At 44.5% G+C, this 27,000-nt stretch overlaps 1 protein-coding gene across 3 annotated transcripts; it reads left to right on the plus strand.

Moving 5' to 3' along the window:
* The first annotated feature begins 212 nt into the window (after positions 1-212).
* Positions 213-17,162, plus strand: LOC144102030 (uncharacterized). 3 transcript variants are annotated; one of them, XR_013308151.1, is made up of 7 exons: positions 214-465; positions 1,487-1,610; positions 4,755-4,822; positions 7,584-7,743; positions 10,417-10,573; positions 11,857-12,011; positions 16,986-17,160. XR_013308151.1 is itself a non-coding variant. In XM_077635290.1 (6 exons), the coding sequence occupies exons 2-5, from the start codon at positions 1,543-1,545 to the stop codon at positions 10,547-10,549; spliced, it is 429 nt and encodes a 142-aa protein (XP_077491416.1). In that variant the 5' UTR covers positions 213-465; positions 1,487-1,542; the 3' UTR covers positions 10,550-10,573; positions 16,986-17,162. The 3 variants fall into 3 exon arrangements, 2 of the variants coding, with proteins under 2 accessions (XP_077491416.1, XP_077491415.1); XM_077635290.1 differs by lacking the exon at positions 11,857-12,011 and having other exon boundaries at positions 213-465; positions 16,986-17,162; XM_077635289.1 differs by lacking the exons at positions 11,857-12,011; positions 16,986-17,160 and adding an exon at positions 10,719-10,920 and having other exon boundaries at positions 213-465.
* The last annotated feature ends 9,838 nt before the right edge of the window (positions 17,163-27,000 follow it).

Consider the following 27,000-nt stretch of genomic DNA (forward strand, 5'->3'; position numbering starts at 1 on the left):
TCCCCGCGCCTCTATCCTAAACAGGGTATGAAAGGGCTAAATATGGCAGGACGCAGCACACCCTCCTCCCCTCCTCTCCCTCGGTGCATTTCCGGAGTGATATCCGGCTAGGCCTTACGCCGCGCCGTGCTCCGTGCTGCTGCTGTTCGTGTGCTGTTTGTATCTGATTTCAAAATCGTTCCTTCAAACTTCCGTTTGGATTTTTTGCTTATCGTAGCTTGCGCCGCTTGTCAGCAATGCAGCCGTTCGCGTACTTTGTGAAAAGTGACCACGCCGAGAAGCATGGAGCCGTTTCATATTGACAACACGTTCGGCTTCAACCGTAGCAACCGCGAAGCAAGAGAAGAAAGCCGTTACTGGAATGCGTCGAGTCCTCGTTTCCACAACACGTTCGACTTCAACCATAGCAGCCGCAAAGCAAGAGAAGAAAGCGGTTACTGGAATTCGTAGAGTCTTCGTTTCCAGGTGAGACCCATATTGTAGCGCAAGAGTGCGTGCAATTTGTGACCGCGAAAATAAACGAGCGAGCGCAAAGGCGAGAAGGAGCGGAAGGGACGAGGCTCTGTCAGCTCTGTCCTGTTCGTTTCCCTTTGGCATTGCGCGTGAGTCACTGGTTGTTTCCGCGGCAGCAAAGTGCATTCCACATCGAATCATCAAACTGCTGGTCCGTCAGTGTTCACAGTGTATGCGTTGCGACGCGAGCGCCGAGGTGTATGCATAGATGCGTTTGCTGAATGGCAAGCGCGCGTAGGAGTCCTAAATGTAAATGTGGCAATTGTATACCGCCCAGCAAGGCGCGTGACTATGTTTTGGGCTTTCGTTAAGGTGGTTGCCCGACTTCCTGTTCATTATTCGACGTGGGGCGTGATCGTGCACTGCCTGCACGCGTGTTTTTGACACCAGTATCGGCCCGTTGCGAACTGCCGATAGCGTGCGCCGCTCGGTCTGTTTAGCGTTCTGTTATTCGCTACGCGTACGTGCGTCTTTATAGTAATCTGATGTGGCGTCTTAAGGTTAGAACACACCTCTACGAGCCGATTACACCAGCTGTCAAGCTCAGAGTGGGAGGGGTGTGACGCGTCAAGGCATGCAAGCGACTGAGTAAATTGAAGCGACGTGTCACTGCGATACCACAACAGGTAGCTGCCTGCTCGATCACTTTTGTAACATTGGTACCGTTGTCTGCAGCTGTAAAGTTCTTTTAGTTGCTGGCGGCCGTGAATAAAAGTCATTGCTAAATGATGACGAAGAAGTAGCCATAGAAAAAGAGCGCTTTGTAACCCTTTCAAATTAAGTTGTTTTGAATAACCTAAGTAGTAAAGAGCTGATCATAAAAACTAGTGTGGGCAAGTGGCGTTATGTATTTGAAGTTTGGCTGTTTAAACATTTTCTTGTGGTTGTGTGAAATTCCAGCAATACAAATAATTATCAGGAAGTGCCAGGCATTGTGGGTGCAAAATACACAGCTGGAAATTATGTTATGCAGGTGAAGTGCCTTCTCTTCAGTAATGAAGAGGTCTGAAAAGAGCTTCATCGGAGAAGATGTCTCCACTGTCGAGATTTGGGGCTGTTCTTGTCTGTGCCTGTTCAGCATACATTGCAGAGCACAAGTATGTGTCGAGTTTTCTCAGATCTGTTTTTTTTTCGCCTCTCCTTTGAGATCAGTGTGTTGCAATGTCTGCTTTGGACCAGAACGTTGATGGCATGTATTGGCATTCCCCTATTCAAAATAACGTGTGTGTCTCTTCTCAATAGGTCATCATCAGATAGTGCCAGTTTCATGCTCAGAAAGAAGCCTCGGAACCCTTACAGAACTAGCGAGGAATCTCAGACTTCCTGTACTAGAATGCTTATAAGGAGCGTATGAATCCGAAGCAATCAACCAATTTTCTTTTTCTTGTTAGTGGTGGTTGGAACATTTCTCCTGTCATTTCTAAAATTTCGTGGTGATTTTTAGTAAGAATCATTAACACGTTTTCTTATAGCCAAAACGCAAAAAATGCAACGTTGACAGCACAACACACAGGGTGGAAGAAAAAGGGAAACCCGCACCCTCATACCACGATTGAGTCCAGAGCTGGCCGCTCAACTCCAAGGCTACAAAGCAACAGCGAGCACAATGGCATAGCCTCAGCTCAGCCGCTTTCTCTCTCTCCCTCTCTAGTTCCCTCCCCACCCGTTCTCGAGTCACTAGAGACCCCCTTCAATGCAGCCAGGCTTTAAGAAATGCCAATATGAAGTAATGGGCTACAGGGCAGCATTCTAAGGTGATATTACAGCATGAGAACAATGCTTTTATTCTTTTTTCCTCTAGTATCCATCTCCCATGGCAATCCTCAAGACACTCATAGTAGAAGGATAACCATGTCAAGCTTCTGCAGTAATGCCGGTGTCACATGGCACTCCTCAGAGACTGGTCCAGCAAATACGTTTTATTTCACTTGATGAAAAGAATATGAATGGTGTTATATAGTGCAGCTATGAATGCACCTCAAAGATGAGAAACATTAATTGGACTTGAAGCTTGGCAGCTTCTCTTCTGTGGCCTCTCACTGTGTAACGAAAGTAAAAACAGCGCTAATTTTTACACAAACCACACAGAAAGAACAGACAGGACAGCGCCCGTCCTGCCTGTTCTTTCTGTGTTGTTTATGTAAACATTAGCGCTGTTTTTACTTTTGTTACACAATGTTACACCAACTAGTCCAGCAAGAGGTACTGTTAAATGAACTTTTCACTGTAGTTGCAATATTTTTTACTGCCTCTAGATCTGAGTGGAAAATAAGCACCGTCTACTGCAAACTACTTCAAGGTCTGTTCAATTATAGCCTGTGCACAAAAAAGCTAAAAGTGCTAAATGAAAAAAGGTGAATGTTCACCATAAATTGTTACCTCTGTGATTATCTTGGTCAGTTCTGATTTTTTTTTGCCATTTCACTTGCTTGGTGATGACACTGTGCAAGTTCAGTGAATATACTTGCTCTGTTACACTTACAGGAAATTAGGAGCTTGTAGTGACCTGTTTGACTCAGCCTTTCGGCATGCTACCTGATATCATAGTTGAACAAAGCTTGAAAGAAACTGCATATACTATGGACACCAGATGTTTGCTTGCGTCTTTTTTCAAATGCCTTAGACATTAATGTGCAGGCGCGGACAGAAGTAAACGAAGCGCGCCGCACAAGAAAGAACTGTTTTTCAGCGCCGCCTAGCAAAACCACACGTAAGCTCAAAATTGCGACACGCATATGCAGGCCCCCTACCAGCGCAACTCTCATTGCTCCGCTCGCCTCTCATTCGGCCGTAGTCAGGGTCACGCTGATGATGGTTATGATCAGATGGTTGCGCCCTTAGTAGCGAGCGGGCATTTCGGAGCGCACAGACCGCTGCCTTGAAGCCAAAAATCCCGCGGGGGCGACGCTATCATTATGTCGTTTCATCTGTGACAGCTGTGGCGCGTTTCCGTTGCAAATAGCGCGCGTCCTTCGAACTTTAGTTGCCTCTGGGATTCATTTCCATCTCGCTATAGACCAAATAAACTCAAAAGCACTCGATCCACCACCGCAGTTTCGGGATCTTTTATACAGTTACCGTTCATTTTCGGCTTGCTCCTACGAGGAACCGACGGAGCGGCAAAGCATGCGCCCTGTGTGTCTGTACTGCACCACAGTGCTCCTGCATTGGAACCTCGCCTAGGAGGTCAGCTTAAAAGGAGATGAAACCGCCGCTCTTGGCGCTTTTTGCAGCGCGATCCAGCGTCTCAAGGATAGTGACTGCTTCCAAATGTGCTGGATGCAGCTGTTGGGTTTTCACACCTATATTCTCAAACAGACCAATGTCTATATGTAACCGGTAGCCGTGAAGTAATACAGCTCGTACAGAAGAGTTTGGATCACTTGCTGGGTTCTGTCGTGGCTCATACTCTGATTAGTGGGCGATCACGGATACTTACATGCCGAATTTCGCACGCGGGGCACGCAACAGTGACGCACTGCTGCCGCGGCATTCATGTGGGTGAGACAGCGGGTGCTTGTAGTCATCCTAAGATCCAAAGGTGCATGCAAAGTGATTACCATGAGCTCTGCTCCGCACATGACAGCGCAATACGCAGCGCACTGTCTCAGTGGTGATAAGAGCAGGATCCATTATAAGGGCAGTTTGTTTCGGGGGAGACAGGCAGGGTGCATACACTAGCGCTGCGTCAGCGCCTGGTAGGAACAAGGCGAATCATCAGTGATAACTGTAGAAAATTAACACAAAACTGCGGCAGTATGCCGAGTGTTTCGAGCGCGTTTCCTTGCGAGTGAGACGCAGCAGAGTCCCAGCGGCAGCAAAAGTTCGAAACATGCAGGTTGTTTGCGGCGCAAACATGCCTCCAGCTGTCTCAAACGAAGCGGCTTAATGGTAGAGCTGTCCCCGCGCAATTTGCCTTATCAAGACAGCGGTCTTTGTTTTCCGAAATGTTCGCTAGCTACACAGAGCACGACCATCCAATCATGATCATCATCAGCACGACACAGATGCCGGACGAATGCGAGGCAAGCGGAGCATTGAGAGGGTCGCGCCGGAAGCGGGCCTGCACATGCGCGTGGCGATTTCCAGCTCTCGTCTGGTTTGGCTAGGCGGCGCTGACACGCAGTTCTTGTGTGGCACGCTCTGTTTACTTCTGTCCGCACCTGTACATGGACCACCCCGTGATATTTGCTCTATGACTGGTAAATAATTTATAATTGTCTTTCTCTTTGTTGTTTCAGTATTATCAACCGAAGGATGGCTGCGACGTGTAGTTGGTTTTCAGGTCATGGCAAAAGCAAGAAAACTGGTAATATAACTGCTGCTATGGCATTTGTTGTCATTCCAGCTTTTGAAACAGGTTGTTTTAGGTGTTGTAGTGAATTAAAACTGCATATCAACATTTATATTGTAGCCTTTTCCATGCTTCAGCAGACCTAAAGGCCAACTAGGCATCACAGCCATCATTTGGCTGATCAAGCCTAAACAACATCAGAGAAGGAAATGGAATTATAAATTATTTAATGATAGGCAAATACCATTTGGGGATTCGTGTATTCTAATGTCTAATGCAGCATTTAAAAAATATGTGACCAAAGTTGCATTTTTATAGTCCTTGAAACTTATTTTTTAGGTGTTTTCTATTTCACTGTTCTCAATTTGCAGAGGTAGCAGTGTTCAGTACTGCTTACCTTCTTTTTGTTGTTCTCTTTTCATTCATTGGTTGGGCCCTGTTTTCCTGTGTTATTCTGTGTTGTGTAATCGCATAGTGCATCCCTTCTTTTTTGTTTGTGCACCACGTCTGTTCAGTTTTTTTTTTTTTTTGTGGCAGGCCTCATGACAGCTGGCAGCTTTCCTTTCATTTTTGCCTTCTCCTCTGACGGTGCTCATGGTACTAGACAAAATATAGTTTACTGAAAGGCTTAATTCTAAATTGTACAACATCATTAAGGTGCCCTCTTCCTTTTTAGCACATGCCATTAATGGTGATGCCTACTGTTGCCAAGAATCTTACATTGACACAAATTTGTTTCACAAGTGCAGGGCATGCTTTGCTCTCATGTAGAGTTTGTGCATTTACAGTGTATATCTTGTACATTGTCTCTTAGTTGGTGACTGACACAGTGGCCTCATTGGTTGGCTTTTATATTATTATGAAGGTTAGAAATTGTTTTTCTCACTGCTGATGAGCTTTACAGGAGCTTATGATGCCTTCAACAGTCATGTCTTTTTTATTGCTTTAGTTAGGATACTGAGGCTCAAATGAGCGAGCATCTGAGACCAAAATACCAGTATAACTTTGTGCCGTTTGTCAGCTTTCTTTATGATGTGCATAACTGTTCAAGTAGGAAATAATTTCAGGTCTTAGTGGTCCTTCATTTTCTTTTGCTTTTCAGCCTTTATGCCAGATGTCAGATTTTGGAGGATAGTTTGTCACATCCTTCATCATTGAAGTAGGTAGCACAATGTACCAGCCGTGACAATTGGTCATTATAACTAAGCACCCCACCTTCCCTTTATGAGCACACCAAAGCTGAGATCTGATGGCAACTTTGATGAGTATTTACACCTGAAGTTGTCTTGTTACAAGCATAATGTTACGGACCACTTTAAAATTTCCTTATGCTATTAGGTTCAAATCATGTTTTTGCTTGCTGTCAAACTCGCTCAACGGCACTTTCATTGTGAAAATTAGTATAACACTTGGAAAAGGCAGCCAGGTCCTTCAGTGAATGTGAGTGGTGCACACTGGAATCCTGCTCCTGCAGCAAATCATGTGGGTCATATTGGAGGTTGTGTTAAAAAGTAATGAAGCATAGATATGAAAATGGTGATACACAGTTATTACCATTTTGTGGCCCTTGACCAATTTCTGTCTTTTAAAGGCACTGTACTAAAAAGAAACTGAAGTGCACTGGAGCCGCTGGAAACCTTTTGTGTGAAGAAAAGGCATAATGACTGTGCTCATGACAATTTCATGATTGTGCAAAATTTCAAAATGACCATTTTACTACTTCTTTATGAATATGTACTCTCTAGTGTCACATAAGGTGTAATGACAGAACTTGTCTCTAATTTTTCTTTGCACTTCAGTTTTGTTTCTATTTATATTTTGTATTTCTTACCATGAACAGCACAGGCCATGCACTCCTGTATTACTTTGTATAAGGAAATAGTGGCAAGTCAAGTGTCTGCGTGTGGGCCCCTCGTTGAACACTATTCTAAGGCACTAAGTTGTTTGCCTTGGACTCAATAGTTCATGCGCTTCTAGCTGAAAAAATAGGTAATGTTTCGTTCAATTTTGACTACAAGAACTTTGCTAACTAGGCAGCATGTTCAGGATACATTAGATTTACTGCAGGTCAACCGGCATTAGTGCCTTGCTTGACAAGGGCATGGGCAAGAACTGCAATTAGAAAATTGCTCTTAGCAGTCACTGCGAAGCCGCCGCGGTGGCTGAGTGGTTATGGCACTTGGCTGCTGGCCCGAAAGACGCGAATTCAATCCCGGCCGCAGCGGTCAAATTTCGATGAAGGCAAAATTCTTGAGGCCCGTGTACTGTGCGGTGTCAGAGCACTCTAAAGAACCCCAGGTGGTCGATACTTCTGGAGCCCTTCATTACGGTGTCTCTCATAGCCTGAGTCGCTTTGGGACGTTAAACCCATATAAACCAAACCAGTCACTGCGTGTTGATTTAAACACTGGCAGTGCTCCTACTATTTTTATTTTCAGTATTTGCTACCACACATACTAATCTGCGATTTTCAACGATGAAGTCAATTCCTTTTCAATAATTGTGCAGTTAAAGTTGCATGTTCTAAAATTCGAAGCAAGCAGTTGCCTTTTGTACTTCACACTCCTGTCAGAACTCACCACTATTGCATGACACCATCAACATCAAGGTGCATGTCTTGTGCTGGTAATAAACGAAATGGTTTCTACTTTCTTGTTTCAACAGGCGTTAAAGCATACTGCTCTTGTTGCTGTGAAGCATACAAATACAATTATTATCATATTCCTGGCTGCAAATATGGCTAAGAATTTTTATATGCGTGTTCTTTTTCCTTTAGGTGCATCTGAATTCAAGGTAGAGAAGGCAATGTATGACACCGTGAAGGGAATCCCAATGGATGCAGTATTTCACAAGAGAACTGCCATTCCCATCTGGTCAACAGAAGCAGTTGTACTATGCAGTTCCAGTGGCAAGTGCTCAGGAGGTGACAGCGGAAGGCAAGGAAAAGGTTCTCCACAAGGCTCAGAATAGAGGGCTTAGATAGTCGGTTCTGGGAAGAATTATGAGACATCATTCCAGCGCACAAAAATTATGTCCGGTGTCCGTGGTGTCTATCCTCTTCGTTCGTGTATTTTTGTGCGCTGGAGTGTAAAAATGGATGCACTGAGAGGTAATTGCTAGCTGTAGCTGGATTTATCTCAGGGGCATATACTCACTCCATCAGTGTATGTGAGAATTACGACTCAGGTTTGTTAGTGGTTTATAATATGAAAGCGCCAAACAAAGGATAATGCCAGACATACAAGACGTGATCAAATAATTGTAAATGTCTTCATGTGAAAGTTTATTTACAGGAGGTTAATTGATGGGTTCAGTTAGCTCGTGTGAGGATAAAAGCAGCTTAAAAGCCTAGGCTGTATGTTCAGTGCGGCAGTGCATAATCAGTGAAATTACTCATAATGAACAACTTTTAGTGAATATGTACTTCTCATGCCATGGAAACAGAAGATGGACGGTACTTAGCAGTCATTTGCCCGGAAGCTTGGATTTTAGCTACTGAGGCCTAAGTGATGCTGATTCAGTATAGGCATACGTGGGTGCCGCCACTTTTCCATCATGAATCCTCTGGTTGCCTCTACTTAACAACAAAAACTTGTATGTTATAACTTGGTGCCATCACTGAAAGCATTTTGCATGAAAATAAGCTTGAATTGAATGCTAGCTGGCCTATTGTTTAACTGTCAGATGCCATGATGGAAGTGACTGTTAGAGTCCATCATGTAGCCCATAATGAACCCCTGTTTGCCCTTACCTTCTCTGCTCTCTTGTCTAGCTGTTATGCATACAGTTTTACAAGTCATGTTCTAACTTCAGCTACTTCATTTTACATGTAAAAAGATTTTGGCTACTTTTTACTCAAGCATAGGTGTGCTTGAGCACTCTTTTGCTAGCTTTGCTGCATGCTTTGTAAAAATAGTTTGTAGCATTGAATATGACAAAGCATATCTTAGCCACTTTTTTTCACACTTAGCAGGGACGGCCCAGCGGGGCCTGTAGAGATGGCTCGAAGCGGTTGCAATATTTTGTTGCATACATGTTGGGAGGAATCATGCGACTAGTGAGTTACGTATATGTGTGGCAGTAAACATTGCTACTTTGGAAAAGGCGCCGGTCTGCCATACAATGTCAGCGAAGCTTAACGAACCCCACTTGGTCTAAACTAATTTGGAGCCCTGCACTACAGTGTCCTGAAGCCATTATTGTTTTCTGCCTTGCTGTGAGAAGCGGATCTTGCAAGTGATCTGCCTGCTTAGAACCAGTCAACTTGTTAAGCTTATTCACTTAACTCATAATCAATTCAGACATTTTTTATAACTGGAACCTTAACGCTTGGATGCACCAAAAGAAGTGCATCTCACTGGAAGACAGGGCATGCTAGGCACTATAGTGGGCAATGCACAGTACGCAGAATCTAGTGTGGGTTTTGTATGTGTGCAAGTGTCTACAGGTACTCTGCAGTCAACTGCACCAGAGGCTCAGGATGTGCATAGCAAGCTATACCTAAACAAAACTCGTGCGCTCAGGCAGCTTTGGTTTTAATACATTCAGCAGGAAAAATAATCTGGCAGCTTTTTTTTGCGCTTCTGTTGGGGTTTTACCAGTGCCAGAGTTCATCGCATCTTGTTTAAGATTTCCTTTCGAATCATTAACATTCCACCCTTGTCATTTTGTATGTGGCATTCAGCTGAAAATAAATTTCCGCAGTCGGCTTTTTATGATTTGCTGCCACTTTTTTGGAAGTAATTAAGAGGAATGGTCTTCTAAATAGATGCAGCCAGCCATGCAGTGCTTTACAGTTCTGCACCTTGTGCGCATAAAGTCTCAATACATGGATTTTGTCACCCTGAAATATACTCGCATCAGATATTTTTTTTAGTTGAACTAGATCTTGTCTCCTTTTTGTGCCCATCTTTATGGGCATCTTGTAATCATTGCTGTAATTCCTTAATTTCTCTTATTTTTGTTTTCTGCAGCAGTAGAATTTCCATATCAATTTATTTCTCTAGGCTACCAAGTATTAGTATCTCTGAGCCTGGTAATAAATCAAATTACCGGAGATGCTAGAGTGCTGTTGATTGTCTCAGAAAGCCTGACTGTGTTGGAAGGACTGTCATGCTCAATATCAGCTGCAATGCCAAAATATGACGAATTCAGATTATGATGCAGGCGTACCCAACTGTATTGTAAATATATGCAGTTAGCTATGAATACAAAAGAAAAACACAACGCAATAATTCACATTTTCATTCACACAGCATGATGATGAACAGGGGCAAGGGAGGAGGGACCTCAAAGTGTTTTTCGGTGTCTTCCCCCTTGTCCATGTTCATCGTTGTACTGTGTGAATGAAAGTGTGAAATACTTGCTCATCCAGATACTGATTTCAAGCAAATTAATGCAAGTGGGCTGCTTTATGTGAGTAGCATTGATTTACTATAAAGCAGAAATCAGTTGATTTACTGTAGAGGCATTGCGAGTCGTATTGAATGTGTACTGTATAATTGCACCACTGAGCTAAATTTAATACCAGTATTTGCTGGTTGTCTTTGCACCGTGATTATTATAGTGTATTTCACACAAATTCGTGATTTTGTCCTGTTGTTCTTCAGGCATTGTGGCTACACAGCTGGAGTCAAGCTGCTATCAGGGAAATTCAACCTATTCGACTTTGCCAGAAAAGATGCACGCTATGATGCTTGGGGCCTCCATCTTGACTATACTGCCAATTTTGTCTACCAATGAAGCTAAGGACGCTTTTGTGCAAATGTGAGCATTTTTTCTTTCTTTACGATACGTGCTTGCTCTTCGGCAAGAACAGAAATGATGTGGTTATGTGCATGCTCCAGTGTACAATCATGTGGAAAATTATGACGCTGCGAATGTGTGCCATACTATGCCTAACTGCGTGCAGGTGCCATCTGATGAAATGCTCGTGCCATCAAGGCCGGCGCAGCGAGATTGATGGATGTTAGTGCACCTGACTCGACATCAGGAGTGCTTGCTGTTTTACACCATTTGGCATGCATTCGCTGGGATCTCTTAATTTTTCTCACGATAGTATGTCCAAACTCACAGCATCTCAATCAAGACATTCTACGGTATACCAACCACACCAAATCGAAAGGTCCATCGACCACACCAGGGAACACGAAACGAAACCACACCAGAGCCGGTATTAGACAACCGGGTCACAGCACAGAAAACCAGACCAGAACACACTAAAGCACACCACACTACGCCACATCAGGACCCGTGTCTGAAAATCCTGGTCTGGTCGGAACACCAGACACGGTCACACCAGAACCTGTGTCTAAAAAAGCCAGTTTGGTGTAAACACCAGAAACGGGCTGGTGTTTTTTTTCGACTCGGTATATGGCATTTCTTTCAATTGTGCCTATGAACTACTGGCAACGTATTGATTCCTTTCAATATAATTTTGATGCATAGTGTTTTGTTCAGCTGTAGGTTAATTTGAGCCCTCTACATATGGTGAGTCCACTTCAGATTAAGTTGGGACTTCGAAATTGCCTCATGTTGCATTTGGATTTGTAGACCTGTAAGCTTCATTTTGTACAAGTGTATTTGAAAGAGGATTTGCTGTATATAATATCTAGCCTACTACAAGAAATTAGCACAAGCATTAGCCTTGCTGTTCATAGTGGCAGCTGACGGTTATGTTCTTACATCACTCATTTAGCTCCAGACTACAATTTTGCCATGGTTCAAGGTGGCCTTAAAGTAATGGCTTCACATTTTCCCCCTTGTCTTATTGTTTGGGAAGTGTATGCCATTGAGTCGTGCATAAAAGGAAGTTAATATGATGATGCAAAGATGGGCATTTAGAAGACAACAGAGAATTCTGTTATCATTAAGCTGAGTCACACCACTGTGATGATAGGTCTCTGAGTCCTCTGTATTATCCTGTTCTACATCCTTCTGATTTTTTGTTGACTTGCACATGGTTCCTCGAAGAGGGAGTCTTATGAATGGTTCCATGTATGGTTTTCATGGCATAGTTCACTTTGTATAATCTGTATAATCTATTTCAGATCAAAAAGCTAGCACTCATTGGGAGTGAGCCAGCTGATGAGGCTACAAAACTTATGAAGACTAGTGAAGACTCCTGTGGCCCTTATGTACACATTGAAGGGGTGGGGCGAAAAAGAAGCATTTAAGAACCTACGGCTGTACAGCGCAATTTTTGGTGAGTACATGTGAATCTTCTGAAGGTTATAGACACTTTGTGAACTCACCATCTAATTGCAGGAAAAAGCTACTTTCAATCTGCCTGGTGTGGTTTTCAGCACTTCCGTTATCAATTACTGAGTAGCCATCCAAATATAAAGGACTATAGGTACCAAATTTTTGCTTGTGCGTTTTTTTCTTTCAAACCATGCGTTAGACATTCTATACATGTACGACCACTAAATAATTTATTATTTAATTGCATAGTGGTGGTTCAAAAGTGCCAACACACACGGACCAAGAGACGAGACACACAAATCAGCACTGATCTTACAACTGATTTTTTTTATTAGGAAGAAGCACGTCATATATATACACACCGAAAAACAGCGCACATGTGCGATGTCAACAAGACTCCTAGTGCTAGTAAAAGGCAAAAACCGCTTTAAAAGCATGTGTGTATCTGCAGAACCGCTATCCACTATGTAGCATATTGACTTCTCGAAGCGATAATGTAACAGATGATGTACTCACGCACCCATTACTTTTTCTGATAATATGAAACGCCTCAGCTACTTCTCTAGTGGGCTGGTCAGAATGAGCGAACAAGACACCAGTATCGGTGCTAGAAATTTTCTTTAGTGCTAAGGTGCACAAGCTTAAAGTTCGTTTCCGGGCAAGCGTATCTGAGCACAATTCTTGGCAGTTGTTTGTGTCTATCTATGTTCGCAAACATTTGTCGTCACTTCGCGTAAAGGATCCGTTTCTCGTACCTACAGTGGACTCCTCTTAAACGGAACTTGAAGGGGATTCAAAGTGTTCCATTTATCAGAAGTTTCATTTAAGCAAAGCACACATATTTCATGTAGAAATATTTATTTACACTGCACCAGCCCTTACTGATCTGGGCGTGAAGAAAAAAAGGAATCAGTTGTGGTCTGTTTTACATTCTTCAGTTGCTTTTTAACAAAGTAACTGTGCATATTTGAAAGGCTTTGCGAAAATTCTGCGCTCCCTTCACGTTCAAAGTACTGTAGCAAAAGTGCAACTGCATTCCTAGCTGCGCTGTCTGGCACCGCACTGGGCACAGGGTCCTCGCACTCATCACTGGAGGAAGAGTGGTCCTCGGCTTGCACTTCTGCAATAATTTCTTCAAGGCTTTCCTCGCGACAGGTGCATACATTTGCATCTATGTCCTCATAGTCTTGTCGTGAGAAAGGGGCAGAGGGCACTATTTGATTAAGTATAGTGTCTGCTTCTTCATCAGCAGTACCTGCCTCTTCATGGGCTATTGGATCGTGTGCTTCGAAGCCTGCATGGTGGAAGCACTTCTGCACTGTTGTTGCCTGAACTTGTTCCCAGGCACGGGCCGATATGTGGATAGCAGACAGCAAGTCAATGACATAATCCTTTCCACTGTCAGCACAAAGCAGCATGCGGTGAAGCAGTTGGCGGCGGTAGTGAACCTTGACGTTCTGGATGACTCCTTGGTCCATTGGTTGGATGACAGCAGTTGCATTGGCAGGGAGGAATTCAAGGCTGATGGACTTCAGCCCTTCCACCTGGCCATGGGCAGGGCAATTATCTACGATGAAGACAACTTTCCTGCCCTGTCTCGTAAACCTTGCGTCCTCCTCCCGCAGCCAATTTTCGAAAATTGCTGTTGTCATCCACGCTCTCCCATTTGCAGTGTAGGCCATAGGTAGATTTCAAATGCCCTTGAAGCAACGTGGGTGTCTCGATTTTCCTACCACCAGCAGCTTTAACTTTTCATCGCCTGCCATATTAGCGCCCACCAGCACGGTAATGCGCTCTTTGCTGCGCTTCCCACCTGTACAGGCTTCGCCTCTGTAGGCGAGAGTCTTCGATGGAAGCTCCTTGTAGAAGAGGCCCATCTCGTCGACGTTGAATACCTCTCGTGGCTCATAGCTGTTTAAAATCTCCTGCAGCCGTCCGCGTTGCCAGTCAGCGCAGACTTCTCTATTCACTGCATTACTTTCTCCTGAGATGGTTTTGAAGACTAGACCATGGCGCTTTTTAAATCTGCTAAGCCATCCGTCGCTGACGCAGGAATTCTCAACCCCATTTGCAGGGCTATCTCCCGCGCCTTTTGCTCCAAAATTGTTCCACTTATGGGAAAACTGGCACTCCGCGCACGCTTAAACCACAGAAAAAGAACCTTTTCAAGTTCTTCATACGGTGTCGTCCTCATACGCATCCGGTTGGAAGCGAAGGTCCCAGACTTGACAGCTCCTTGAATGACGTCTTTGTTTTTCGTGATCTGCGAAAGCGTCGACTTCGGGATGTCGAACTTCTTCGCAACTTCTGTTCTTGAAAGGGAACTTCGCTCAAGCTCCTGCAGAATTTGTAACTTCTTTTCAAGCAAGAGCGCTTTGTGCGGCCGCTTCTTAACGCTTTCCATCACGTCGACGCACCGACAACACCGGTCGCACGTAGGCCTAACGCAGAACGACAACAAAAACAAGATTATCAAGCGACTTACTGGATTAGCTTGTCCCGGCTATAGCGTTGGCTGCGAAGAATTTGTTCATAGTTGCGAGACTGCCGCTGACATATGCGAGCACAAATACGCTCGGGAGGATTCCAAATTTTTAACTTTTGTGCCGTTTAGCCGAGGGTAACACGTTAGTGGTGTTCCAATTATCCGAAGAATTTTACTGCTGCAGATATACGAAACCAACCAAGTAACCCTGCTTAATTTTGTTTATCCGTAAGTTTCATTCAACCGAGTTTCGTTTATTGGGCGTCCACTGTAATTCTGAGGCAGTAGCGGATTTCCTCTGAAATCAGAGGCGGGCACTATGTGATGGTTTTAGTGTAGATGTGGTTGATTTGTTTTATTCTCTTCCACACTTTGAACTAATCCAGTATGTTCGGCATTGTATTACGGATGAGAGCGATGAATGCGTGTTCCAAAATGAGTGTGGAATCACAATGGGATTCTTTCTTTAACTCTTATCTTACTACCTGAGTAACACGTTTGTAGAGTGGGATGGTCGTCTTTATATGCAAAAATCGGGTGTGTGCATAGGTGCCAAGGTAGCTCCCATTCTCAGTAACATTTATCTAAGCAGGGTTGATATGAAAGTTGAGACTGATCTAGCCGGTTATTGCATGTGCATTTTCTGTTATGTGGATGATTACCTGGTGCTGGCTAGGTCCGTGAATCCCGAATTTGTGTCAAATGTTCATAGTTTTGCATGTAATTGGTTGGAGCTGAGGTTCACACATGAAGTCCCTCAAGAAAGAGTCTTGCAGTTCCTTAATTAAAATTCTCTTTCGAACCCAACCATGTCTGTTGGCAGTATTCCCCTAGAAGTGAAAAGTCCCTTTCGAATTACAGGTCCTTTCATTCAAAGCTTGCAAAAAGTGGCATCGTTACGGGATGCTTAGGCATGGCAGTAAAGAAATCTTATCATAAAATGATGTCCTGTCTCTTAGCCCAAATAGACAGATGTAGGTAAGCTGGTTTCTGGGACTCAGTTCTCGTTTCAAGTGCAGACAGTCCTCCATGAGCTGAAATCGTCTGCAAGTACCTCGGGGCTGGAAAAGGGTTCGGAAGAAGGGAGAAGAAAGGTAGTGGGTTATGCCATATGTCCACACGCTATCGCACCGGATTAAAAAGAGTTGGAAGCAAGCATGGGGCAAAGGTTCTGTTCCCTGCACATAACAAGCTAGAGAGTGGGGGCGGCAGTTCAAAGAAAGCATGAAGGGCGCAGAAGAAATGCTTGCAACATAAATCATGAAAATAGATGGCGTAGAAGAGAAGACTGGCGTAGCATATCAAATCCCTCAGTCCTGTGGCCTTACCTACATAGGTCGAATTGGCCGCTGCGTTAACGTGCGGCTCATGGAGCACGCTAATTCTTTAGGAAAGAAACTAACCTAGCTAAGCATTGTTTCACGTGCAAACGTATGCCATTTTTTTGACGATACTGATGTCTTGTTCGCTCATTCTGACCAGCGCACTAGAGAAGTAGCTGAGGCGTTTCATATTATCAGAAAAAGTAATGGGTGCGTAAGTATGCATCTGTTACATTATCGCTTCGAGAAATCAATATGCTACTTAGTGGGTAGTGGTTCTACAGGTATTCATGTGCTTTTAAAGCAGTTTTTTTCTTGTACTAGCACTAGGAGTCTTGTTGACACTGCGCATGTGCGCTGTTTTTTCGTGTGTGTATATATGACGTGCTTCTTCCTAATAAAAAATCTGTAGTAAGTTCAGCGCTGGTTTGTGTGTCTCGTCTCTTACATTGTCCGTGTGTGTTTGCGCTTTTGTATGGATCAACACCAACTAGCGCAATGTGCAGTTTTTCTGCAATTTAATTTCTTCTTGACGCTGTTTGGGTTTCATCAGTCGAACGATGACTGTGACATGTGGATGGTGTTTAATTCACATGAGGCATAAAAAATCGGTTATATTATTGCCGACAGGTCATTTTTGTCACTGCAGGTCTTGGAAGAGGCTGGATTAAATGTCGTAGTCAATTAAAGCTACATATCAGTGATTGTATTAGTTTTTCTAGTTGCATCATGTGACCAAAACATCAACTTGACGACAGTCGGCGTTCGGTCGATGAAACCAAAACAGCATGAGAGAAGAAATTCGATTATAAATTATTTAGCAAGGTTGTAGGCAAGTACTACCTGGTAATCCATGTATTTTATTATCTAACGCATCATTGGACAGAAGAAAGCACGCAATAAATTTAGGTGTCTATATTCCTTTAATGGCTCATGCACCTTTCGGTTATTCTTATTATGGATATTTATGTTTATTATGGTTACGGATATTAACTGCAAACGAAATTTGCTGATATTTCAAGCATTGCACATTGTAGCATTGCATACGGCTTTGAAGCATTTCCTGAAAGATTTGACTATAATACTTTGGAAAGTGATTTTTATCCACTATACTGAATATCAATTGGATGTGTGTGTTTATTTGTTCAATTTTACATCTGCTATGCAGCGCAGAATCCCAACAGCCACCATGGAAGGCAACAACATAGTGGCTGCGTTCGTGCTAGGGGCGAGAGACTGGGATGGTGGTCGGAAAGTTCGGATGAAGGGGCGGACCCTTCACCCCAGTAATTGGGGCTTTGTATGCAAGAATGCCCAAAATGTCTTGCAAAAAGAAATAAATAAATATGAAGCATTCTTACTTGCATTGTAATTTCAGTAGTAACATGTACACAAAAAATACTGATGAAGTGAAGAAAGCCTCTCTGGGTTGGCAAGGTGGGCCTTAAGTCTAATTGGGTTGGTGGGCCCAAAGGCATACAGCTATTGGTTTTATATGGGTTACCTTTGTTGACTTCCCGCAAGTTATCACCTAAGAAGCCCAATGGGACCAGAACGGCTAAACCACAGGGGCCCAGTACGGGCTTGCCCACGGGTGCCCAGTACGGGCTAGCCCACGGAGGCCCGACACGGGCCAGCCCACAAAGTCCCGACACGGGCCAGCCCACGGTGGCCCGGCACGGGCTAGCCCACAGAGGCCCGGCACGGGCTAGCCCACGGAGGCCCGGCACGGGCCTGCCCAAGGGGATCCAGCGCGGAGCCTTGTGGGGCTATGCAGTAAGCCAACTGGGCAGCCCTTGAGGGTCCCCCCTGATGCCGAGTTGCAAATCCCGCACATATCCCACGTCGGGCCCCTATGGGCAGCCCGTGCCGGGCCCACAAGGGCCCGCAGTTCAGAGCCCCATTTGTGCTACTGGGACTGTCACTTTCGTAAGGGTGTGCGCACTGGTTTGGGCTCTTGTTGCGCACTTGGGGAATAGAATGTCACTCCGCGTTGCAGAGGGGAGACCGAGCTTACGAAAACCCTCCCTTATGGTTGCCTGAGGTTGGGCGTACGCGGAGAGAACCCGGTGAGTGCTTCCTCGAAGGGGCAAAAGACCAGGCGCCGCCTGCGATTCGCTCGCATGGGAGGCTGCGACGGCTGTGATTGGCTGGCTCGGCCGCTGCCGTTGGTGCCATCTCTTGGCCGGTGGGCAGGGGAGTTGCGCGCCGGACGGAGCGGGGAGATGGTTGGGCAAGGGTGGCCAGTCTGCGAGGCTCGCGTAATCCTGGTATAGTGGCTAGAGTTGTGAAGTGTGCCGATGGCGCCGCTGCTCGCGTGCGCTCCTGCTATGCAAGGCTCTGGTGGCGCTGCCGTCCGCTTTCACATCAGCGCGCCCGGCTCGCCTGGCGTTGTTCGTTGGCTTCTGCTCAAGCGGTGTTATGTGTACGCGCAGCACAAGTAGTTTATGGGGTTTAATGTCCTAAAGCAACTTAGACTATGAGAGACGCCGTTGTGGAGGCCTCCATTCGCAGAGTACACGGGTGCCTTGCGTCTGGACCCCATCGAAACGCGCCCACTGCGTTTTTGGGTCGCGGTTGAGCGCCCTAACCACTGAGCCACTGTGGCGGGGCAACAATGAAATATAGCTTGTTCAACCATGCATATGAGCATCCCTAGTTAGCTTTATCGAATATAGTCTCTCCCTCTTAAAGTTAAATTACAGACGTTCGCGTACTAGCATTGCAACGCGGACTCGGCTTGTCACCGTTGACTCGTCGGCCTCGCTCTGTTTGTTATTGTGATTGGAAGTTCAGACCGTGCCTGCGAGTACAGTGGTGGCCGGGTGTTTGCGTGAACTAGCTGGGGCAGTCTTCCTAGCGCAAGGCATCCAAAAGCCGCAAATGTAACCCTCAGCTTTCGTCGCTTTTTGGCAAGTAGCGTTTCCTAGGCAGTTAATAGCTATTAAATTGCACCACCTAAAGAACTAATGTGCCAAGTAATCTATCACCGGAAACTGCTTTGTGTGCAACTGCTTTATGTGTACAACTGCTTTGGCAAAAATGTTCATAGATTGAAAATACTGCGAGTAGACTTCACATACCAACTCGTTTTAATGACATTCTGCGCTGACCTATTTTCCTTCGCCTATTTTCATAAATATGAGAATGTCCAGATTTTCTTTAACACATATCCACCAGGAGCATGGTCAGTGATTTAAATGAAAAAAACACAGTTCTGATTTTCCAGTCAGCAGCTGAGTCTACTGTAGTAGTGACTCTAAATGCTATTCATTCATGTCAGAAGCCAGTAAAGGCCACAGAAAGAGCACCTTTTGAGCTTTATTTGGCCAAGGACAAACCATATCTAGCTCAACGACATGCAGCACAAATTCGCGGCACTTTCATGTGGTTCTTCTGACCTTGAGGTGCTTGTTTTTCTCTCTTGTTGATTTTTGCGCCTTGTTCAAAGACTTTGTGTAGAAATGAAGCCTTGTCATAATAAAGAACTTCAGGATGTTCCTTGTGAGTGCATCGTTGTGATCCTCACAGCCAATAAGTGGTATGTTCTGCAGGTAATGAGCCATATCTATAATGCTGTCTCTATGCAGCTTGTGCCAACTAAACCATACCGTAGAAGAATCTTCCAAGGCTTCCACAAAGGAGTAGAGCTGACTAGACGGGTATTGGAGGCCTCTTTTGTCACAGAAAGCAGTAAAAAAAGACAGGTCCTTGTCCGCATTTTCAGCTGTTGTAAGGAGCTCCTTAAAATACTCTTGGCATTTTGTTGTCAAGATTTTTCGTCTTGCAGCGTACCCTGCCAGATAATAAATGAGCCTGGCATCGCTAGTCTGCTCTGGGTAAGCGTGGTCTCCAAGCAACTGAGACGTCTTAAGTATACTGGAGGCTTCATCCAATTTGCCAACGTCAAGCAGATTATCCACATGACTTGACACCTCTTTTGCTCCTACCAAAGATACAAGGGTGCCACCTGCAGAATTTCCTGTGTCTGGTGCTTTGACCAAATTGTGAAAGCTAAGACAGTTCACAGCGGTGAGAAACTGTGCTGATGTCGGGTGATCATTGCATCCCGAGAATTGCCGAATTACTCCAAATAGCTTCTCAGTTGGGTCCTGACTTAACCGAGAAGTTAGCAGATACTTATAGCCAACTAGCTATGTAAGGTAGGACAAAAGCTGCAGTGTTGCATGTAGAGTCACTCTAAGGCCTTCTGCTGTGCCAGGTGACAAAAAACCTCCTCTGGAGAGCCCTGTGCTTGCTTCCCACTTTTTGATGTATTCCAGGGCATTGGTCAATGCCAGTTATTCTTTCAATTTTGACCCTAGTCCACCTGTGGGCATTCTTGATGTCATAATGACAATCAGTTCATGCATGAATTTGACGAACTTTTCTGTGTGGTCACCATGGGTGCACGATTTCCCAATTTGATTTTTATAGAAGAAAAGACCTCGCAGAACTTCTGGGCTGAAATGATGGAAAGCAAAATTAACTCATTTTTTTGAAATTGTTCAAATTGGCATGCACCTCTGTGATTTTAGGCATCACTTTCAATGTGGTTGCACACTTGTCAAGTTCATGTGCAATCAAATTGGCTTCACATCCACATGGCCTTCCGGTGTTTTATACCCATTTTTCACAAAACCATTTCGGACACATTTCACCAAATGCGGAAAATCAGAGATGAAAAAGAGGCGTCGGTCATTTCCAGCTGGGTGAGGCACAGATGACTTTATAGCAGATGTCGTTCCAGAAATTCCGAACGGTCGCCACATAGCCCTATTCCATGATGCTTCATCACAACTTATGTAGTCAACTCGGAGGCCAGCATTCTCCGCAAGAAGTACAGCTTCCAGGATTATCTTTGTAAGCAAAGGCGCTTTCACGTTTCCTCTGGATGCAAACGTTCCAAGAATTTGGTGCCATGATCCCAAGAGAGGCTGGAACATGATTACCATACCATGGTCACATGTAACCCCTCTCACACTGTGGAGTAAATGTGCCCAGGTCTACAAATCCATCTATCTTTCCAGTGCCTCTTGGCACTGCAAAATTCTCTGACAACTTCATCTCATCTATTATCAGACCGCCATGACGCTGGAACTCAGTCATCTTTTCTGTTTTTTGCGCAATGCCTGAGAGGAACCTGGCACTAAATCCGAATGTGCTTTCATATTGCTTCATATATGTCTTCAGACAAGTACGGCTAGGGACCACCAAGATCTTTTCCCTCCTCACATGCTCATGGAGCCGTAGGCTCTTCATATGCATAATTATGCATTCAAGTAGCCATTCTGGGCTGTACCGCATGCCTTTTGAGGACTTGCGGCTTGCAGCCTTGAAACACTGCATGAGAGTAGCCCTCTGTTTTGGAGGAAGCTCAACAATCTTCTGCAGGGAAGCCTCTTCAATTTTCTCGTTTTATTCCTTCATTTGTGAGATCACCTGATCTAGTGTCTTCACTTTCGTTCTCAGGTGGCGAACTGTCTGCAAGCTTGCTTTCTTCTTTGTTGCTGCATTCCTTTTTTCCCCTTCAGCTGCCTCGTTCGGCACCTCTGGTTGATGAGTAGCCTCCTGCGGTACTTGCATGAAATGCAACATTTCTCGTTTTGATCTGTCACACCTTTGCGTTTCTTGTGGTAGAGGCCCCCATTCTAAATTTTCAAGTTCACATTGGAGCAGGCAAGGGGAGCAACATGTGTACCAAAGAATATTTTACACATCTCCCGATGTGTGAAATGCTTCCACATCGCCACTGATTTTCCAAACTAACCAAGCATGCAATGACTAAAACCATAGGATAAGTGAAAAGGAGCTATAAACTCTAGGATAAAGTATCTAGTGCTGAAACGGTATGCCATTCCTATGAATGAAGCATAACTTCACAGGGCAAGCACATTGATCAATGCCACATGTGATGAAAAAAAAAGAAAGCAGACCAGGGGAGACAAGTGTGCATGGTGAAATTAAAACTTACAAAGTTGTGTCCAGACACGCCCAAAGTATAGGCCTCTGCTGCTCGGTATCCAAACTGTAACATTTAGTAGTATATCTTGAAGAATGTCACCCCCTGCTGCAATTAACATCACCCCGGATGGAGTCCCCATTGAAACAGTTAAAAACATCAAAGTTCTAAGCCTCTGCATTTTCAACAATGGGACTAACACCAATGCCATAAAAGTTATTCGCAAATCTGTGCAGAACATTGCCACCCTAATGAAATTTCTCTAACCGCCACCAGGGCATGAGAGAGGCATAGGCTGCCGCCTTAGGCCTTCTGCCCATGTTGAATTACCTTCCCCTCCCCTATCTCTCCCTCTCAGATACCGAGCTGGTGAGCAATCTAATCTGAATGGCCTACAAAATGGCCCTCTCTGCCATCTATGTGTGCGCTGCTGAATATCCTCAGCAGTCTGCATTCGTGATTGCAGTGACGGACAATGCTCATAAGTTACCTCTCCCACCATTCGAAGCCTGACCCAGTCCATCATAGCGGAAGAGGCAGCAATAGCCCTTGTGTTTGCCCACTCCTCCGCAGAATTTGTTTTCTCTCATTCAGGGACAGCCGTCTACAATGTTGCGAAACAAAAAATTCATGCCCCAGCTGTAAGCACTCCCCAATCGGCTCCCCATTTCAAACACCACATCACCCTCCTGTGGGGTCCAGTGCACTGCGGACACTCGGGCAACACGGCCACCCATGAGCAAGCCCAAGCTCTTGTCAACCGGGCAGTGGATGGGCTGCGCTCTTACTGAAGTGCAAGGGGCCACCTCCTCACCTATCACATCACTATACATCATATAAACTTCTGCGAAATCTACCCCCTCCTCACCCTCCGCTGACCATAACTGAGCAGATGGTACGGTGACGATAACAAACCACCACCATGACATCCACTTTCCTACTTTATACATAGAGGGGAAAAATCTCCAACATGTCAATTATGCACAAACACCAGAGCAGATTACAAACACCCCTATCAAACTTGCCCAAACAAACCGAAACCTCCCTTCCAAGGGATGAAATCGCAGGAGTGATGGGAGCCTGCCCGGTCATCTACAGCAGCCCGAGGGCCTGTCACTGTCCTGTTCATCCCCCTTCACCCAACGTCACTATATTCACCAAAGTGAGTCCAATAAAGTTGTTACCAGCCAACCAACCAAGTAGGCACTGTTAAAAATTGTAGTAGTTTGAAGTTGAGTTGGTTGCCCTTTGATTCTGCCCAACTGCATGCCACTGCACCCTGTCTACCATCTAAGAAAAGTAAGTTTAAAGCAGACAGCTCCTATTTGTATTCAAAGGTGCCTTTCTTTCAGCTTTGGCACGAGCACTTGCAAGTGACACTGCTCCAAACAACCTGCCTCAGCAAACAAACTTTTATATGTGCCTACCAATGCCCAAACAGCTCTGCAGAAAATGTGCATCATCACCAGCTTAACTACGCCCACTGCAGAACAAAGGCCTCTCCCATGTCTCGAATTAACCCTGTCCTTTGCCAGCTGCAACCACCGTACCCCTGCAAACTTCTTAATCTCATCCACCCACCTAATTTTCTTTTGCCCCCTGCTACGCTTGCCTTCTCCTGGAATCCACTCCGTTACTCTTAAGGACCAGTGGTTATCTAACCTTCGCATTCCATGCCCTGCCCAAGCCCATTTCTTCCTCTTGATTTTGACTTAAGACGTCATTAACCCGCGTTTGTTCCCTGAGCCATTCGGCCAGCTTCCGGTCTCTTAGCTTCACACCTATTAGCTTTCTTTCTATAGCTCACTGCGTTATCCTTAACTTAAGCTGAACCCTTTTCATTAGCCTGCACGTTTCTACCCCATATGCGAGTACTGGTAAGGCAGAGCTGTTGTATACTTTACTCGTGCAGAACCACCCTGAAAAGAACCATGTGAGCTAAGATTTCGCAAACTAGGAACTGTCTATTTTGTTTTATGGCTGAGAATTTGACTTGCTACCTTGCAAAGTCAAATTAAAAATAAGTATGCATAATGAACACTCAGCAACTCTGGCGACATTCGAGTGAACATGCCCAGCTTTCTGGGACATCTACTACTTGCGCCATCTACCGCCAGTGGTGGCGACAGGGAGCGTAACTGAATGGGAAGGGGTACAAAAAAGTCGTAAAACGTGAACAAAAGCACCTACAAAAAAATGCTTCGGAGATTTGTGTAATATACACTTAGCTGAGGAATGTGCCGAAGTTTCAGTCGTGTGCTATTAATACACGAGCTTCCCAGCGCGTTTGAATATTATACGATGCTGCCTACGGCAGGGGGCCAAAGTTTTGGGATTTTTCCAGACTTTGAAACTGTATAGCACCGTAACACGGATAGATATCGAAAATGCTTCCCAGTTTTAGGTAGCCAAATATATGGTGTTTAAAATGGTATGCAACGATCTGGCATAGCTTTGATCAAGAAGCTTCCTGAGGCCTTTCAATTGAAACCTGATATTGCCTAAAATATGAAAGATGGCGCCCGGTAGCGAGCTACGCTGCAGAAATGGTTCGGACTGCTGAAGTTGCGTCCATTTCGACGCTTACCTTTTTATCGGGCGACTTTTGCCTTGCAGACAAGAACACATGTCAGAGCTCGAACCCAGTGGCTCGACCGGAGCGTTAAATAAAGAAGGTTGTTACGATGACCATGCATTAACGCAGCTACATAAAGTATTCGCGGCTGTTCATATATGCTGGTCGTGGAACAACTTTGCAAATTGTCAGCCCTTTGCTATTATCTAAAAAGTTTATTGGGGCGTGTGATCATGATATATTAGGGTATGAGAGCTAGCGCGCCTGAATTTTAGCTATTCTTGTTACTTTTAAAGAGCGTAGCGGCATTCAAACGGCCGACATCAAAGAGTATTCGCGGATATAAAGGTTTAAGTTTATTCTTTTAATACTTATTTAAGGAAATTTGATATAGCTTTACTCAAAAACTTTCTGAAGCTGTTCAGCTGTTGTCGGGCAGAACACAGAATTTCGAGTCTAGAAGCAAATAGCGTCTAGATAGACGTTCAGGTTGTTACTGTCACGTTCACCTGTAATGCTTTCAAATTAGTGACTCCAGCGTTGTCCGAATATGGTGACTCGAGTTTGCACTTAGAGTTCTAACTTGGGTTCAGAACCTTTTGTTAGGGCCAACTAATTTTAAAAAATGTGCTCGTTTCTATAGAAAATATATTAGTATGAATGTATGAATGAAAAATTTCACGCATGATCACTATTCATACTTTTATTGCTGCAGCTACTGGCGACATTTTTTTGCTGTTCTTTCATTCTGACTTCTGTAATATGCATGCATGATGTATTGCCAAGATCCATCCTGTGTAACACAACTGAAAAAATGAGGCTTCGCTTTTGAGGCACGAAACTTCGCTTTTAAAGATACCGCAAGATACCGCCAATTTTTTTCCATTTTTTGCTAACAAATTGGTGAATTTAATTGTGTCCACTTCTGTGCTACGAAAAAGCGCTTTTACATGGACGTCATCAAGGAAGCAGTTCATAACGGTATATATAAATGGTAAATATGGTGGCTGTCGCAATTTGCGACGCTGCCAGCCGCTACGCTGCCAGTCGCTGCTACACTGCTTCGTCGGCCGATTGTCATGATATCGCAGTTAATTCTCCCGCACCTCCCAGAGTGACATCGCAAGGGGCCGCAAGGTGCAAGAGGGTTAACCACGGATTAACAGGGTTAGTTGCGATGTCATATCAATCGTCTGAAGCGACTGTCTTGAGAGCCTCTTTTGAAGAACGTTTGCATCTGTCCTTTGAGGCTGGGCTGTAATCATTTTAAGCAATAAATTTTTCTATTTCACCAGTACAATAGATGAGTTGCGTTATCGCAAGCAGCTTGCTTTCAAGATTCATCTTCTTCAAAATGCTATGAAAACGTGTAAAAAATTGACCGCCAGTAGCAAGATCAAAGGATGTCAAGGGGTATAAATTAGAGGGGGAAGAAAAATAAAAAACAACTAAGTGTCCTGCCCACGCCAGTACAAATACTACATTGAGACTGTTAAAAGAATGAAAACTAGAAGTGCCCCCCGTTAGGACGGCCAATAAAAATCAAGAGAAACACCCCCACAAATAGATTCAAAGAGAGAGAGAGAAGCGGGCGGGGGGGTGGCAAAGTCTTGCACAGGGTGCCGGGTGATGTAATGCCGGCTCAGGACTCAGCCGCTATGCCCACATTTCAGCGTGCGCGAAATGCAACAACGCTCCGGCTGTTTACCGCCGGGTGGTCGAATTAGTTCGAAGCGCTCCAGTGCGCTGTTCCTCATAGCCCGTAACGGAACGAATTTGTATTATTTCATTGTAGCTTTTCCCAGTTCCCAGGTTTCTCTGCCTGCAGCAGCTTTGATTTCTGTGGTCACGTGAAAAACTAATTATACTGCACTGAACAATACTATCGCTTACTTTGGAAGCAGCAGCGTTTGGTAAATCAAACCAAATACAATTGTAATAGAGAGGTAGAGCGCAACAAAAAAAAACCAGACGCTAAAAAGGAATGTATACCAATAAAATAAGTCACGAATTGCATTCTATGTTACAAAGTTAATAAGAATATCAAATAGGCGGGGATGTCATTATAGCAGGCGAGGATGTCATTATAGCACGTAGCGGAAAGCACAATGTCAGCAAATTACCATGAATGAAGGGGAAGCCTTCTTAACGATAACACTCATGGGAAGTGATCTGTTACGTTTACAGTAATATTCGAAGCACTGGAGGTTATATTTCTTTTCTCCTTTGCACCTTTGGGGAGGAAATCGAGCAAATGTAATAGGTCTATTTTCATGGCATCGCTGTCAATAAACTTGCACTTGCCACACTATCTGATAGCTGGTGCGGAAGGGGTTATAACTTCCCCGCAAAAAGGCAAGGACAAGGGCTATAGTGCCGACATAAAATATTTTATTATACACTTTTTATACAACATTTAGAAACAAAATGTGTACAGTCAGAATCACATAGCGTCATTACCTTGTGTTCATGTTACATGTACAACCAGAACGATGCACTCCAAACGTAACGAATATGAATATAACTAAACACACTTCACAGCAACATGGCATACAAAAGAAGCAATACTTGCGAAAAGAATAAAGAACAAGGCAAACTTTTAATCGGTTGCCAAACAAAATGAGTCAGCAAAGAACATACAAATGA

Source organism: Amblyomma americanum, chromosome 8 (genome assembly GCF_052857255.1).
Source record: "Amblyomma americanum isolate KBUSLIRL-KWMA chromosome 8, ASM5285725v1, whole genome shotgun sequence".
Classification (NCBI taxonomy): Eukaryota; Metazoa; Arthropoda; class Arachnida; order Ixodida; family Ixodidae; genus Amblyomma; species Amblyomma americanum.